This window comes from Grammomys surdaster, unplaced genomic scaffold (genome assembly GCF_004785775.1).
Source record: "Grammomys surdaster isolate TR1022 unplaced genomic scaffold, NIH_TR_1.0 126546, whole genome shotgun sequence".
Lineage (NCBI taxonomy): Eukaryota > Metazoa > Chordata > Mammalia > Rodentia > Muridae > Grammomys > Grammomys surdaster.
Window position 1 is genome coordinate 6760733 of NW_021621338.1, and position 18149 is coordinate 6778881.

The 18149-nt window shown below is 41.1% G+C and overlaps 1 protein-coding gene across 1 annotated transcript in view; it reads right to left on the bottom strand.

The window, feature by feature from the left end:
- Positions 1 to 1738: 1738 nt before the first annotated feature.
- Positions 1739 to 18149, bottom strand: part of Epha4 (EPH receptor A4) — a 134160-nt gene continuing 117749 nt past the window's right edge. Inside the window, exons 9-17 of the mRNA XM_028760580.1 lie at positions 17748 to 17806; positions 16205 to 16318; positions 15516 to 15701; positions 11389 to 11450; positions 10734 to 10943; positions 8686 to 8835; positions 5236 to 5429; positions 2759 to 2914; positions 1739 to 1912 (exon numbers count right to left, since the gene is read on the bottom strand). Of these exons, the coding sequence (XP_028616413.1) occupies positions 1798 to 1912; positions 2759 to 2914; positions 5236 to 5429; positions 8686 to 8835; positions 10734 to 10943; positions 11389 to 11450; positions 15516 to 15701; positions 16205 to 16318; positions 17748 to 17806 (1246 nt within the window). The 3' untranslated portion in view covers positions 1739 to 1797. The remainder of the gene's footprint in view (positions 1913 to 2758; positions 2915 to 5235; positions 5430 to 8685; positions 8836 to 10733; positions 10944 to 11388; positions 11451 to 15515; positions 15702 to 16204; positions 16319 to 17747; positions 17807 to 18149) is intronic.

An 18149-nucleotide genomic window follows, 5' to 3' on the forward strand; every position in this document is an offset into this window, starting at 1 on the left:
AGCATCAAATTTAGCACTCCTTACTCTATAAGAAATAGCTTTCAGGGAAAAAAAAATGAGAGGGGGGAGGGAGAGAGGGAGGGAGGGAGGGAGGGAGGGAGGGAGGGAGGACAGGAGGGATGGGGAGAGAGAGAGAGACAGAGAGAGAGAGAGAGAGAGACAGGGAGAGAGAGAGAGAGACAGAGAGAGACAGAGAGAGACAGAGAGAGACAGAGACAGATCATGTAACTATGTAACTTAGCCAAGCTCTTCTTTAAAAGTGATAAAACAGAAAATAGTTAACCCAAAAATCTTAGCGCAAAGGCAACTTTCTCAGTTAGGAATATAATATACCTGTTTCATGAAAAAAGTTCTAGAACATAAAACAGAGAGGCACTGGATGCTGCTAATGGAATACAAGATGAAAAGTACATTTTAGAAGATCATTTTCTGGCAATAAGGAAGTGACAGCTATTCCCAGTCACACCACTGACTCATTGATGAATCAATCCTCCAGGGCTAAACTGGTCTGGTGTAGGGGTTACTGGGATAAGACAGATAAATGCTTCCTTATCTAAGTGACTCCTCCCAAAGATCAGGAGCACAATAGTTAGAAAGACTCCTAACACTACATCTGAGATGCAGATATTAACAAATAGGCCTGGCCTCAGTGAATGGCATTAAAGGGCAAAGGGACCCTTCTTGAGAGAAAGGCAGACAGTGGCGAGTATAGGGTCCAGCCACACGACCTTGACCTCACTTCAAGGAATTTTTCCTATTTCTTGAAGAATAACAGGGAGCTATATTAATCTTGGTGTATTCTACTATCCAAAGAGAACTGAAATCTCATACAACCCAGCACTTGACATGAGTGTTTCAAAAGGAAACAAGTGAGAGAGAGAGAGAGAGAAAGAGAGAGAGAGAGAGAGAGAGAGAGAGAGAGAGAGAGAGAGAGAGAATGAGAATTTGCCAGAAAGTCATTGCTCATTCTTTCAACTTACCTTGTAAATTTGGGAGTTGCCTCTTTAAAGGGGTGTGTGTGAAGATTCTCCATTCAGGATTGTCTCAGCCCAGTATCCATAAGGTAGTTATGATAAGTTTGTAGCATTCCCAAACAAGACTTTATATGGCACAGCCTCAGGCCCAAAGAGACCTCATTTGTCCAGTTAGGGGTAATAGGGCTTGGGAGTTTGCATTTTTTTAAAAATCCATTTTCTTTTCTTTCTAGCCACCCTCCCCCCATATGTCATAAAAATCCACCAGGTGTCATGGGCACTGAAGAGGCAACATGAATGGGCCAAGTGGCTTCACCTGGATTTTCTTCTGTGGTATAAACCAAGCCCTGACAGCCACCATTGAGTCCTTTAACAATGCTCCTGGGGCACAGCTGGTCTTCGTTCCAGTAAAGAGTGATGACTGTAGTTAATGCCACAGATGAAATCCTTCCATTGAAATTCCAGACAGAGCAAGGATTAGGGTAACTTGAAAAGCCACATATCTGATGGGAAATACAGCATTGAAACTCGGAGGCAGAGTTTTATTTATATAAGTACATGTATTTTACACACCAGCGATGGACAGAGTACTTCTGAGAAATTACTGGCTCCGGGTTTAATTCGGATGATCAAGGTCATTCATTATAAGCCCCACGGTTTCAGCAATCTCTTACACCCAGCAACGCTGCAGATATTTTTGTCTTTGTTTTTGTTTTCCTTTAATTTCAGAGGGTGAAGACGAAGTAAAAAAAGTGCAGTTCTTCAATTAAAGTGCATGGATGAGGTAAACTATTCGAGAGTTTTGAGTCTATTCGATACTGGCTCAGACAGGAACCATCCTGCCATGCATCTGCTGCATCTGGGTTCGCATCGCCTGGACGCTGCTCAAAATCTTATTCTGGTGCGTGATTGCAGTGATGCCAATTCTCGCCAGGTCACTGCAGGTGGGGCCGAGAGAGAGGGGGAGAAAGTCATGGAGGGTACGGAGAACCTCTTCCTCACGGCTTCATGCAGACACGTTTGAATCAGCCACAATTAGTACAGTACAAGGCAGGTGTAGACATGTTTCATTATCCCATCCAATACAACAATGCAGGTACTATTTAAAGGTAAAATTATACTCAACCAAAATGAGGGGCATTCCATGTAGTGGGTTTGGCCTAATGTTGTTTGTATTTTAATGTTAATTTGGGTCCCCCAAATTGTTTGCAAGGCAGAATTCACATGTCTGCACATAAGATACTGAGGGAGCCTATCTGTCCCCAGTTGGTTCTGATTGGTAAATAAAGATACTGGCAGCCAATGGCTGGATAGGGCAGACAGAAGCAAGACTTTTATTAGGATTCCTGGGCTTGTGACTGGGAAGGGAAGGAGGAGACCGGCCTTGCTGGAAAAGTGCAGCCCAGAGCACGGCCCAGTTGGGCAGCCCTCTGGGCCCAGAACAACCAAGATAAAACACAAAATTTAGTAAGTTGTAACTCAGAATTATCGGCAGAAGGTAGACTCTCTCGGTAGTGGAGATTAGGCAGGAGCCCAGCTATTGTGATGATCGAGACATTTCAAAATATAAAGGCTATCTATGTGTGTGTCTTTCATTCAGGGAAGTTAAATACTGAGGCAGGTAGCGAACCCTCCCACCGAGATTTATTCATTAATTTTCAATACAACAATTCCAGATTTCTTTTTTTTTAATGAGTAGGGAATGATTATGAAACTCAAAGCACAACAGGCAAATACTATGAAATCTCGATTTACCCTTTGGTGTTACATCGCTGAGTACTTACTCCTGGCTCATGTGAACCACAGCTTCTAGGGTTGTGTACCCGGCGGCCGTGAAGTTGTCCTTATACCGGTCCATTTTGATAGCCTGCAGCCAGTCGCCCACTGAAACTACGGCAGAGAATTCAGGGGAGCTGGGGTCTAACAAGGCTGTGTTTGGTCTGAAACAGAATTAGAGTGTGTAAAACAGCTAGAAGTCAGACTGCCTAAGACAAACAGGCTGGAAAAACAAAGGGTCAACTTTTTAAGCAAAATGGCTGTCATTCAAATTTAACATGTGCTTCCCCCCCCCCCCCCTTCCTGGCCCTCATTTTAGGTGGACCGCTCAGGGAATCGAGTCACATAGCATGTCCCTGATCATTCTAACTTGGTAGAGAATGGGGGAGCCCTTGTGACTCAACCCTATACAGTCTTTGGAGAAAGAATCCATTTTCCATCAGGACTGTATACCACAGACATTAGTTCAGCAACTCTGGACACCTCAGTGAAGCAAAGGGAAGAGAATTGGGAACTTGCTAGCTGCCAGGATTGACGGAAGCTGAGAGAAGAGAGAGAGAGTTCCGGTCCAGCATGCTCTCAGCTAGATGTGCAAGACATGGTCAGTGTGCATCCCCACAAAGCCAGGACAGAGGGAGTTAATCCTCTCTTGAAGCAACCAAGGCCCAACTAGCACATGCAAAAATGGCACTCTGATTGTTCTATGGATTGGGGTTATGCTCCTCAGATTCCTCTGCTGATAATTATTCCAACAAAGTCAAAGCACTTCTTAACTTAGTTATAATTTGTTCATTCTTAAGCCAGGAGTTTACTGACAGATCTATAGTCAAGACTGACTGGTCTCAGGCACTCTGTCTTTCCTCATGACAGAGATACATGAGGAATCTCCCATCCATAAGTCTTTAAGAGACTCATCTTCATCTTTCTACTGAATGACCACAGGCTACCCTTCAAAGATACATTTTACAACACTTCTATTGTAATTTCCTGCACAGAAACATGGTCTTCTTAAACTTTCCTTTCTCCTTAAAACGACAGCAATTCTGTGTCTGACTTTAACATTTTAGCACAAACATTTAAATTGGAATAATGTTCTCAAATTAGAACAAAAAATGTTTTTATATAAAAAAAAAACAGAAGGAAGTTACTGTGATGCCTAGATTTGTTTTTTATACAGAATCAATCCAATCATTAAAGAGCTTTCATTTTTTTTCCTAAATTATTTTCATTTGCATTATTTTCCTTTTACATAAATATTTAAACAAAAACTAACTTTACAGCCATCAATTTTGTCTTTCAATAACTTGTCTCTCTGACCTTTGTCTTGTAGCTGTCAGTTCAGTTGTATAATTTTTCTGAGTAAAATTCAATAACTGTTTTCAGTAAAAATACACAAGGTCAAATTTTCCTAATTTTGAGTTAATGACATTGCCACATAGAATTTTATATCTGTCATTAAGTGTGAGGGGTAGAGTCACAGCATTTGTTGTTAAACAAAACCCAAGTTATTTGTATTTATTTGTGATTTCAGGCTAGGCTCATGAACAGGGCTCCAATTGACTGACAAGGTCTTAAAACCTCAAAGAGAAAATATCTCCACTGGGTGTCAGTTAGTCACTGCCCACCTTGTTCTGAAATCTCTGTTCTCTTTGTAGAACACCACATTTGCGTAATTTTGTGCTAAGTCGTGTCCCATATTCTATTATATCCTATTATAATCAATAGTGACAGGCATTATTTGAGTACTATTATCAAGAAAAAGCTCAAAACTGAGGAAACTATATGGTGTAACTAACCTGCTCTATGCTTTGGCGCAAGACAGGCATTATGCAGTACTAGTGGCTACCAAATACTAAAACATCGTCCTTAAAAAATACCTCCCCTTGCCTATCCCCCAAAAAGGACTCAGATGAAGGCCAGAAGGTAGGGGAGATTCACCCTGGGAATCGAAGAAACTGGCTAGACCTGGAAAGAATGCTTGGGAGCCATTGTAATCTTTCCAAGAATAGGACAAAAAGATAGCTTCCACATGGTAGATGCATTTCTTTCTTCAAATAATAGAGTTACACACAGTCCCAGCTAAGATGTAGAGTTTAGCTACATTTAGTGTTATTCCAGAGCCAAAGTAAGCCTGAGTCTTATCGTTTTTGATTTAACAGTCTAATCAACAGGCCTTTCTAGCCTGATCTACACCAGATGAGTCTTGTGTCTAGGTGTCCTGAATCTGTTGACAGGAAAGCCCATTCTTTAAAGGAAACTTCCTGGTGAACCATGGCCCTGGGACCTTTGTGTTTTTGTTGTTTTGTTTTGTTTTGTTTCACAGACCGGTAAGCTTCCTCAGGCTAAAAGTAATTGAAAAAGCCACCCAGGTTGCAGAGCTCGGAGGTGGTCTGTGACTTTGCAAACCAGGATTTAGGATGCACTGCACTTGCTTGTCACAAATGATGTGGTCCCTTATACATTATTATTAGTAAGCATGGCAAACCTGGAACTCTCTGGCCCTGTCCTCTTCAGGCTGTTGGGGTTGCGGATGAGTTTGTCCAACATGTTGACGATCTGCCCAAATTTAGGCCTGTCGCTTCTCTCTTTCTGCCAGCAGTCCAGCATTAACTGATGAAGGGCAATGGGGCAGTCCATTGGAGGGGGTAGCCGGTACCCTTCCTCAATGGCTTTGATCACCTAGAAGACAAAAGGATGCTGTGGTAAGCTGCCAGCAGGCTAAGCATTGGCACAGCTCCAATGCCTTTACAGAAGCCAAACCTAGGTATTGCTGGCAACAGGGAAGAAAAGCCAGCTGTTAAATGGAAGTGATGCCAATCTGAAACTTGAACGAAAGATGCATTGATATTCCAAAGTGATTAGGACCCAATTAGATCACAGCATGGTGTCAGAGCTTTGGCGACAGCCCTCCAACATCACAGGGTCCTGTCTGCACTCTGCTTTTCAGCCTCAGCACATCTACACACTCCAATGAAAGCCACCCAGCACCAGGCATCCTTGAGGAAGTAATTCTAAATTGGACGTCCCTAGGCATCATTTCAGCCCTGTGTCCACTCACTCAGTAGCTACTACATCAGCATCAGTGCCCACTTTTAGACATCCAGCTATTTTCTCTATAGGAGATCTGTACTCTTATGCATCAACTGGGTCTGTCTTGGCCACAGTCCTCTGTTGATGAATGCTATTCAAAGTGTTAATAAGTAAATTATTTAAAAAAATTAGAAGAATATTATAAGGCATATTATAAGGCAGATCTTTATGAATAAAAGGAAGTTTTCATGGTAGGTGTTTATTGTCTTAATGCTCAAGGCCATTCAGTGTGGTTTGTCTCCCTGCTTAATTAGATAAAGGAACCGTTCCACACTGCTAATTTAGCTCTTCCCATGTGTGTCTTCACAGATAGCACATTAGTTTTCTTCCTTCCAGTCCCCACCCCCCATCCCCCATCCCTTTTGTTTTCTGAGACAGGATCTAACAGTGTAGTTTAGTTGGCTGGCCTCCCACTTGATGTCCTCCTGCCTTAGGTGCCATATTTGGCTCATACTACCTTCTCACTGGCTTTTTCTAAAATCCCCTCCCCATTGGGACCTGAATCCAGTAGAGGTGATTTGGGGGAAAGACTCCTGCCAACTTTAAGGAGGGTGAACTCTTCACACAGCATCTCAGTAATAAGCCTTGTTTATGAGCAGCCTCAGATATTGGAAGCAGTTTTGCTTGATACTTTAATGCCTTTTTATTTGTCCCTTTTCTTTTTCTTTGCCCCTCCCCAAAGGATAGCTGCCAAGAAGATAAAGTTCTGCAGCCATCCAATAACCACACTGGATTTATCCCACAAGGGGCTATTGACTGCTGAGAAACTAGCCTGTGGCAGAAAACAGTCCGTTCGAGTGGATCCGGATTCTAGGCACAGATTTGATGGCTGTCTTTTCAGCCCGCACACTGCTTCAATCTAGCAACCATCTTTTGACAGAAGACCACCCCCCAAGTATTTTTCAATATCTTACTGTATCAGAATTATCTACTTGTCCTTCTAGGAGATGTTTCTGCTCTACCTCGTTTTATGTCTTTGTATTTAATTTTAACTTTGGCAAGCACATTAGATCAGTTTGTGCCTTTTACTCCTTTTATCTTTCCAAGTATGTGGTATTAACTTTGGAGTTGATGAAAGCATTCTCTGCTGATGAGGATGCAAAGAGAAGAGCCCTGGGATGATGCCTGGAGAACTCTAACTGATGAGTGTGCTCTCTCCCAGGCCCGCTGCAAAGACAGCTTTTAGGTTAACAAAGCATGTTTTCCAGCTCAATGCTGAGTCTCTTGAGTGGGGGACCAAAGATAATTATTATTATTTATTTTTATAAATTACTACTAAGTTTGGTGTAGTTTTCCCAGTGTTGTCGTTCCATTTGCCATATGCCCAGGGATGTCACTTACATTTCCTAACAATTCTTCAAATCCAGACAGACAATATATGAATGATATTATCAATATTATTTGTGAGTAAGAAATGGCCTCAAAGCCACCCAAATGAAAAGTATTGCTCCACAGAAATACAGAAATTGTCAAAATTACTAAGTCTGAGATTAGGTAGGGCAGGAATATTGTTCTCTTTCACAGACATGCATGTATCTGGGACTCTCAACTGAAATAAAGGAAGTTGAATGGCAAACAACTCAGTATGTGAGTCCACAGACACCATGCTCCCTCTGAGGGACTGAATCCAAACACTGCTGAAAGAGAATACTTGAAGATCTCTATAAGCGATAATCCCTCCACACCATGGACTCCACGGCATTTACCCACAGTCTTCTTGCATCTTGTGGTGGCCTCTCATTCTAGCTGCCATCTTTTACCCTGTCCACTCTGAATCTTCTTTTATGAATGGTAGATGCTACAATGCCAGTGCTACAATTATTTTGAAACAGGATAGGCACAGTGGAGAAACGCTGCTCGGCCACATGGCCTCTTCATTGCTCTGGCCACTCTTCTGCTTGAAGGAATCTGTGGTTCTTTCAATTCATCTGGCCCTTTAATTGTGAGGGGTTTGTAATTTTTCTATTTTGTTAGTTGAATGAGACAGATGGACAGACAACATTCCACACCAGAATCAAGTTTTAAAAGGAAAGCTTTCCAAAATATAATTTTAAGGGCTCAGCTAGCCCAATTCACAGCAGGGCATGACACTCTCAAAGCATCATTTTAATTGATAAGATAAATATTACATCATAAATTCTCTTCTATAATGCCCTACCATGAGTAAATATTACTAGTAGAGTTTGAAAGGTATGGGCATGGGGGTCACTTCATTTCTAATCCTAAGAATTTTTTTTATCAGAATTAACTAAAACATGTTCTAGGAAATCCCTGATCTGGGACTGACTGTGTTTTGCATTTGTTTTTCCCTTCCTCACTGGAGATGTCTGTAATTAAATTCTATTAGCCTGGAATCTTATTAGTGTCATTATTGAATGTGTCTCTGAAATTGCATGCATCGTAGATACTCCCCCTCGAACTAGTCCAGATGGTACATTTAAAGGGATGTGCAGAATTTACAAAGGGTCATTTAGCGAGGCTTTGTTTAAGGGTCCTTGAGGGCCAAGGTCTAATTACAACTATACCAGCTTTAAAATATTCACTAGGTTTCTTTCAACAAAACTTTTTGTGTCAATTTCACCATGTATGAAATCGGTTAGATTTTACCAACTTTGAATTGTTTATCTATAAATCCACGGACCTATTTCTTCCCCTACACTAAACATTGGAAACAATTCAGTTTTGGTCTGGAAACCAAGTCATCAGTGGGTTATAATGTGGAATGAGGTTATTAGGTATATTTACTTGTATTAAGAGCATTGACTTTAATGTATTATTTCAAACCCAATGCTTACTTAACCATAGGGTAATATACAACTTCCTGAAACTCAGAGTAAAAACTCACATCTTGATTGGACATATCCCAGTACGGTCTCTCTCCATATGACATCACTTCCCACATAACGATTCCGTAGCTCCAGACATCACTGGCTGAGGTAAATTTACGATATGCAATTGCTTCTGGCGCAGTCCACCGGATAGGAATCTTGCCACCCTGTGAACATATCAGCTATCAGTCATTTTCTTACTTTCCCACCAATGTGCCAGCCATTTTTGTTTCTGAATGCAGAGATTACTTGACAGGAGAGAGGACAGCATTCCTGAGGTAGCTCTCAGTAACAACAGACTTGTTTATTCGAGCTGAAGCCTTCTAGGTTGAGGCAGTTCTCCCTATGTGTTCGGTAACCATAGGGAAGTCAATGAGTAATCTGTCTAATTATTCTGAGTGCTGCTTAGGGCAATATTATAGAGAGGAAATCTCAGGTTTTACATAAATACATATGTTATTTGGGGTATATCAAAGGATATGTAGCTTATGTTTGTTTTGCCTTCTTACTGCCTTTCTCTCATGCGGCCTTGAGGAAGGCTGTGCTTACCACTGTGACAGAAAACAACAAACAAGAACAAGGAAGGCAAATACAGATATTTTCTCTCCACCATACTGTCTCCCTAGTCTTATGTAGCATGACAAACATTACTCAGTATAATCTAAAAGGTAATAGGCCCTTGGAAAAAATCAGTATGTTTTTCTGAGGGGAAACTATTACTTAATTAGTGTTTTTAAAAAATTTAAAAATCACAGAAAGTGATAAACTAAGAAATTATCACACAGACAAAGAGGAAATGATTTCCCGGAATAAATCTAAACAACACTAAACACCTTCAAATGTTTCTTGCTTGATCACACTGTTCAACTTGGTTCTTGTAAAAATAAAAACAAAAAACAAAAACCCAAACAAACAAACAAACAAAACTTTTTTTAGTTGAGTTTTAAGTTTCCTAATGTTCTGCCTGGAGAAAGGGACTTGAATTTAGATGTACACATGGGTCTATCAGCCACCATTCAGGATTTTCCTTGCAAACCACTTGGAATTACTTTCCTACTCTGTGGTTCTTAATGAAAACCCAGCCTACTTTGTCATCATACCTTATCTATGGATGAACACATTCACTTCCCTTACATATTTTGCTAAGGGATTTACCTATGTGCATGTATCTTTCTAGCAGCCTCTGTAACTTTTCTTCTATTCCAATATTGAAAATGGCAATAAAAAAATCTGAGCTCAGCAAAGATATCCTCAGAATTTACAAGAGAATCTGCATGCATATCAGAATTACTTGAGGATGGGGCCTTTATTCCTTTTGACTGTTTTTTTCTGATGGTCAGGCTAAGACAGCACACATTCTCTCCCTACCCTGAGCATTCCCTACTTTGTCCTAGTCCTTTTTATCTATCAGTACTAAATCAAATGAAAGCCATCAGATATTGGGAAATGGTCTATACATTCTTCATGTACATTCTCAAATTCACGAGCCAACAAGTGGAGATATTGCTTTGGCTTATCTAGAGCAAGAAATTTTGCCCTCTGAAGAATGGAAAAGAACCAAGTAGAAAAGCTCAGAAAGGAGTACAGAAGGAAGAGGGGGGGAAAAAAAGAAAATCAAGAGAACTTTAGCATTGCACAGATATATATTTGGTATATAGTATATATATGCACACATACACAATAAGTCATCCAATCTCCTGATTTTCATAATAATGTATCATTTGTTGAGTAAATTGCCCTTGATACTGGATTCTGATTTGGCTCAATTTTGAAGATACCATCTCATTGTTCATGAACCCTTTGCCCAAGAAAATTCAGAGGAAAGAGAATTCATTTTGCTTGTAATTTGTGCCTCTATAAAATGGTTACCCATTAGAGTTGGCTTTGAATCTTCTTTTTTTTTTTTTTAAGTCACGTTTTTAAAATGAATGCAGAAATATGGAGAGGGCCTGAAGGATAAGTAAACTTAAAAAAAAAAATTAGGAAGGGTTCCAACCTCAAGATGACAGGAGAGAATCAGTTTCATCAGAGCGAATGGATGCCAGAGGTGGCAAATGGTCCTTACCCTGGTAGTATAGGCTGCTTCAGGATCATCCTCAAGCACCCTGGACATGCCAAAATCAGACACCTTGCAGACCAAGTTGCTGTTTACCAGGATGTTCCTGGCAGCCAGGTCTCGATGCACATAACTCATATCAGATAAATACTTCATCCCCGAGCCAATGCCACGGAGCATGCCCACCAACTGAATGACTGTGAATCGACCATCATTCTTCTGCAAAGGAAGAGAGTGGGAACAATCCCATTAACATTAGGGCAAATCAATTACCACCAAGCATTTATTCCTGGGTTCTTTTTGAGTATCTGTATCCGGTGAGCAATGAAACTCAGCATTATTTCCGGGCCTTTCTGAGCAAAGTCACTAATTCAACGAGTAGAGTGTACTCAAGGAGCTGGGTTGGCTTCCTGTGATAGATGGAAATTGTCCAAGTGCAATGAATCCATGACTCAAAGAGCGCTACAGTGTGAGAATAAATCAAATACTACCTTCATTGCCCATGGATTATTCAATAGCCTTAAGACTCACATCAGATTCCATTTCTCCCCTTTCTGAACCCTACTGAACAAATCTCACGAATGCAATTGGACAGAGTGTACACAAGGATTCTGCTAGCGACTGGATACTAGTATCCCTGGCTTAGCAGAAAGTAGACACGTACCCTGAGGAAAGCATCCAAGGAGCCGTTCTCCATGTACTCCGTTATGATCATTACCGGTTTACCTAGAGTTTCCAAAAGAAAAACAAAAACGCTTTATGAGCAGTGCCGTTAATGAGATAAAAATGGGCTGCGCAGAATTTTACTGCCAAGACACCTGTCTTGTGCGATCTAATTTAATTAAAACAAGCCATGCTTCTGCCTCAGCTGTGGGGAGGGAGGAATGAAATATTCAAAGGACATGTAAGCTTACATTCCATCTGGAAGGTTAACCCTTCGGATGGCTTGTTGACAGGGTCCTTAACAAAAGTGGCCTCTGGTATCCAGGGATCACATGAATGGATAATTGCTCTCTTAAACAACAAGGGGAAATGATAAATGAGCAGGCCTGTTGAAAAGCGTTGGGGGGGGGGCTTTAGAATAATTTATTGATTTTTATCCCCAGAAGAGCAACTTGTGAGATGCTAAAGACAGAGAAAGCTTCTTCTTTAGAGAAACTCAGGTTTTGTAGGGCTGTAGTTATACTGAATACTTCATTATTCCTATAACCTGAAGTACACGTCATATAGAATCCGGCTCCCTTCCTTCGCTCTTGTCCTGGGCTCCAGGATTTCCCATAGTTCCTCACACCACCATATATCCTATGTGCTTCCTTTAACAACTTATCTTAAAAGACAAACAGATCCTTTTTGGAGAGTTAGTTTGTTTTGATTTTCTTTTCTTTTCTTTCTTTCTTTCTTCCTAAAGACAAGTGAACATTGATCAATAGGGAGGTGGGGAAGAGGGGACAGAATAAGATCAAATATATTGTATCTATTTTAATAAATAAATAAATAAATAAATAAAATCTTCACAAATAACTTTATCTGAGGCAGGAGCTTGAATTCATTGTTGGAGCGAAAGGGTTGGAAGGTCTACAGGGACTTTGGGGAAATCAACCTTTTCATTTTGCTTTAGTTCTCCTGAGGACCTTTGGAAATAACCTTTCTTTAATTTCTTACAGGCAAAGAATTAGGATCTGAAATTTTCTTTTCAAGGGGTAATGTTACAGGGTGGGTAAGGGGGGTTAGCAAACATTGTAACCCTGCCTTTTTTCCACTATGAGAAAATCTGGAAGGAGCTATAGATCCCCTTTGATGAAAGTAACCTGTAAGCTGATGAAAATATTTATTTTTATTGTTCTTGCTGACTGGACTTAGTGATTTAGTCAGAAAATAGGCTGGGCTATTTCAACGAAGTCCAATTCATTCTTGGTTGACTCTGTGTGTGTGTGTGAGACTCTCATGTCTAAGCCATATTTCAGAGGCAAGCATTTTAAACTAGAGAATGACGCCATTCAGACTTGCAGTACGAAATGAATGATTTAAAAATTTCCACCAGAGAAATTGTTGGGGTCCCTTCCCATTCTGTCACCTCCCCTCAGAATCCCTGCGTAGACCCAGGCCACTAAGAACACCTTTGGCCTTGCTGAAAGGGGTTGTCAGGAGCTCCCATCTCGCCTTGCTCAGTTCAGTCCCCGTGGGAAGGGCCCCATTCTCACTACGTTTGCCCTCCCCAAGTCCTTGGACACAGCTAAATCACCTGTGTGAGTCTTAATCATCCTGCCTCAATCAAAAGGTACTTTGTCAACTAATGAGGAAAAATCTGTTCTCTCAACCAAGTGCTAACACCTAATTCCATTTTACCAGTTCCCTCTAGAGCTCTCCAGAAGAGAAGATCCATGAGAGAGGAGCGGAGCGGGAGCAATTTATGGTTCTCCCCTGAATCTAAGATAATTTCTCAGGAAACTGGTTGGTTTTGAAACAACTCACTCTGATTGAGCCCTTTCACTATCACAGCTCCCTGGCCTAACTTCTTCCATTCTGCTCAAGTTTCCGGTGTTGTCTATTCTATTTATTAGAAGTACCCATTTGTCAGAACCCTGAAGAGCTCTACAAAGGTAAGAAAAACCAATCAGGAGTGGGTTCGGGATGGAGATGGCTGCTTCTCTCCAAGAGGCAGGGATTCCGAGGGGAGGGGACAGACGGGAAGGGACCCCAACAATTTCTCTGGTGGAAATTTTTAAATCATTTTAATTCAGTGACAACTGCATTATGCAAATGAACCCAGTCATTCGTAACAGTTACAGCTGTAATAGCTATGGGTTTTTAAAGGCGTGGTGGGACTTTAACACAAAGATCCCCTGTTTCTTCTCTCTTCTGCAGAGGTGCTAGGAAAATCACTGTCTGCGGCAGGAAAAACACCCGAGTTGAACAGAGCCCCCTTTCTAGAAAAGGGACCTGCAGAAGTATTTAAAGGGAATGTTATCTTTTAATTAAAATAGCGAGGGGCTTGGGCAGCTTCGAAGGCCACAGGCAACAGAAAAATATCCTGTCTGTAAAACCAATCTTAAAAAGCAAATAGAACTATTCTATGCTAATTATAGCCTTCACCAGGTAGAAAATTATATGTCTTTAGTATCAAATTTCCTTTTTTGAAGAATTCTCAATGTGAGGAGAGATGTACTCCTTCAGACATGATAACACCCGTTAACACTTAAAGAGGAGTGTGTGTGTGTTTTGTGTGTGTGTGTTTTGTGTGTGTGTGTGTTGTGTGTGTGTGTGTTGTGTGTGTGTGTAATTTACCATTGTGCAATAAAAACTACTCTAAATATTTTATTCCCTTCCCCAAATAACCTTGCAAGGCAAGTTTTATTTATCTCCATTTTTATAGATGAGAACAGTAAAACAAAAGACTGACCAACCCATCAAAGCCACCGCCAGCTTCTGATAAAGCCGTCAGCAAACACTTTATCATAAGGTCAGTTACTCTCCACATGGATCATGGACCCATAATGTCAGCATCACCTTTACTGAGTCCTTCATAGGAATGAAAACCCAGGTGCTTCTCCCCATCCCTACCCCGAATTCAAGCTGCTTTAGAGGTGGCTCAGCACATTTTTAAAAGCTGAAAGAATACATTTAATTACAACTATTTATTTAGCATCATGGGGTGGGGGGTATATGTGCTCCAAGGAACTTGTCCTAAGGTTAGAAAACAATCTTCAGGAGTTAAGTTCTCTCCTTCCAGCCAAGAGGGTTCCTGAGCCTGAACTCAGGCCATCAGACTGGGCAGCAAGCTTCTTCACAAGCTGAGCCATCTCCCTGGCCCCTAAACATTATTAGAAGACTCCAACGTAGGTTTATTTGTTTAAAGTAACCTTCAGGTTTCTTCTTCCTAAAGATTGTATACTTTTCACTCACTATAAATGTAACCCACTCCCCTCGCTCCCTCTCTCTGTGTCTCACCCCCTGAAGCAACTATCCTGACCCTCAGCACTTGTTGACTGACAAGCTTTTCACAGACAGCTTAAATCAAGTAAGAGACGTCTTGCCCTCATTGAAGACAGAGCCCCAAGCTTACAAGGTCCTTGACTTGTAGTAATTGTAGCTAGGTACCAGGGCTCCTGGACCAGAGCCACCTTAAACACACCCTGCTTTGGTGCCCCGTCCATGTGGTACTTTATAAGTCTTAGCCAGCCTTACAGATGTACACAGGGGCTGCTTCACAAAACTTGTCTGTTGAGCTGTGTCGTATTTTTAACTGAAGCATGGTTCACAAGCTCAGTGAATGCTAATGGACTAAAGAGGGAAGGTTCAACCAGGTGTTACTGTAAATAGGTGCTGAATGGCAATGGCCATCAATCAGGCAGAGCAGACAAGCGAATCCCCCAGTATAATAAAGATTCCCAAGTTTCCCTCCCTGCATCTGGAACCAGAGCTTCCAATACAAGGTGTGGCGAGCTTTTGTTTTGCTTTATATAAAACTTATTTTGTTTACCATCTGCTCGTGCCCACCCTGTGACAATCAGTTTGGTCTAGCAAAGATTTGAAAGATGGTATGGTGGTACACAAAACTCTGCAATATTAATTTCCCCCAAATCTCACAGAAGTTGCCTTGGAGACTGGGCATCAGCTGCAGTCATAGACCCATTTAGAGCTGACTGAAAGATTAATGACTTGTCCTGCACTGATTTCCTCTTATTAGTAATCAGTAGGCCTGTCCCATCTGTCATTTCCCTAGAAAGAAAATGTGTATTTAATCTCCCTGTTAACTCTCAACTTAGCTTCCTTTGGGGGTGGGGCACATACATTTGGTGACAACGCCTTCCAGGTGGATTATGTTTGGGTGGTCAAACTGTCCCATGATGCTGGCCTCACTCAGGAAGTCTCTTCTCTGCTTGTCAGTATAACCAGCTTTCAGAGTCTTGATGGCCACACAGATCTCTCTCTTGCCGGGCACTTTGAGACGCCCACTGCAGACTTCTCCAAATTCGCCTGTGGAAGAAGGATTCATGATGCATCAGCAATGCATTCAAGACAAAATAACCTTCATTGTATGCTTATTATAGAACAGGTGCCTCGCTAGAGAACCACAGTGATGATTTCATTTAGTCTTTCCCAAAGCCTTGTAGGAGGCACTGTTCTCAGAGGCTCCATTTTATCACAGGAAGCTCAAGCTTAAGGTAAAGCTCACCAAAGTCTCCCAGCTTTCGAGAATTAGATCATTCTGAATCCACCCAGTCTGGCTACAGATCGTACTGTGTTCCTTTATTTTATCCCTATGCTCACTTTTCCTGAGATTAAAATACACGGTTGCACCAAGGTTCCTTACAGAACATCGAATTTATACTCTGATTAAGGAAATCCCAGTGAATAATATTTATGCATATAGACATACATGCAATACACTCATGCGTGTGAATGTAATTGTGTGATCTACATTCATATTTAACATTTACAAAGGAAGCTGAGTATCAGACGTACACTCAGATACTTACCAACTCCTATGACCTTTTCAATTTTAATGCAGGATGCATCGATTTCTTTGGCAAATTCTCGGACTGCCTGGTTGGGGTCTTCATATGTGAAAGGATCCACATACGTTCTAACACCTAAGAAATGAACATGGGGTAAAGTGGCTGGATAAAGGCAACATGACTAAACCTAAAGGGCCAAGGTCTTAAAAAAAGAGCCCTTCACATAGGAAGAGCTGGGTTAACTATATGGTTGTTGACATATGAAAATGTTTAAATGCTTGCTCTGGTTTTCATTAGTGAGTACACAAAGAATTTGCTAGCTGTTCAAGACATTGTAGCTCTACTGACTTCCTGGAATGTCCTCACACTTCAAGGATAAGAGTTTAAAAACAACTTGTCCCTGGAGGAAAAGCGAATCTCTTATCAAAAAATTTGGAATGAGTTGGTGGTGGGCTCCTTTCTCCCAACCAGTGGCTCCAAACTTCAATGCCCTAACACTAAAGTCATACTGTGCCCATCATTTCCAATGCTATAACTTATCAAAGACAATAGGCACTCTCAGTTTCCACAGGCCCTGTCTACAGGGTGTCACATCTCCCCCTTAGTTGGACCAACTAAGTACATGACCAAAAAGGAACAGACTTAGATTAAACCTAGATAGATATACATAGGAGGAACACTGGTCACTGGTTGATTTGAGAATAAGGACTCTAAATTAGACTTGTATTCTTTTTTTTGGAGAGAAGGTTCAGCTGGAGGTAATGCTGCAGTCTAGCTGAATCCTGTGGATACCATGGGTACAATTCAGCCATCGACCCTCCTCATAGACAAGTTGGAAATGTGAGCTCTGAGGCAGCTGGTGACATCAATGCCCAACAGCTTCCTTTGGCATTTGCACTGGGGACTTGAGGATGTACAATGCCAGGTGACCAAATATCCATGATTGTCCAATAATGTCCATCTTTTTCCTCTTTGCTTCCTCGGTCATTATCAAGAACTGAATAGGCTACAGTTTTCTCACTTGACACTATCTTGTCATCTCAGAAAATCCCCGTGCAAACCACTGCTAGGTCATCTGGCTTCCTTTAAGTGTTTTGAACTTCTTAAATCGGTGTCTTTGAACTTTCTCTTAGAGCCTATTTGTAACCTCAACATCAAGAATCCACTAGCATATTCTCCATGGCTGTCATCCCAGCAACACAGACTACCATCACATAACTTGTCCTTTTACCAATTCACCTCCACCCCAATTTTTCATTCACAAAAATAAAATGATGACCCATCACATCTTGCTGCCCAGCTCCAGAAATGAGGCAGCTAAAGGAACACTGTTCCAGAGCAGAAGATGAAATGTGCAGACTCTAAAGAACTTCCTGCCTTTAACCTCACATTACACAGCTCTGAATCACCAATTGCACCTTGACATCCTTGAAGAATGTTATTTGGATAAGGAATGCATTATATAAATATTAATACGCATATTAACCAACATTTTCTAAGTTTAGATAACACAAAGCATGCTCTAAAAATGAAATTACTTTTGGAATCAATTTTTTTTTTATACCTTGATTCAAATGTTTCTCTTCATCTGCTTCTTGTTTCGCTTTGCTGTACTTACTCCGTCTATTAAAATTAAAAAAGAAAAGGAAAATTGATTTCCAATACAAAATCTGTAACAAAAAAAACTTAAGTAAATTATTCCCGACCACAACATAAGTCAGGTGGATAGGCAATGCACAATTCATACATAGGGAAACTGAGGCTTAGGGAGAGGTAAAGTAAAAAAGATAATACTATAACCTCTGTTGAGTCAGGGTTAAGAGCTGAAGCCAAAGTTCAGAATCTCTGATTGGCTATTTTTCTCATATGGCTTTCTGTCTGTCTGTCTGCCTTTCCTCCCTCCCCCTCCTTTCTTCCTTTCTCTCTCTCTCTCTCTCTCTCTCTCTCTCTCTCTCTCTCTCTCTCT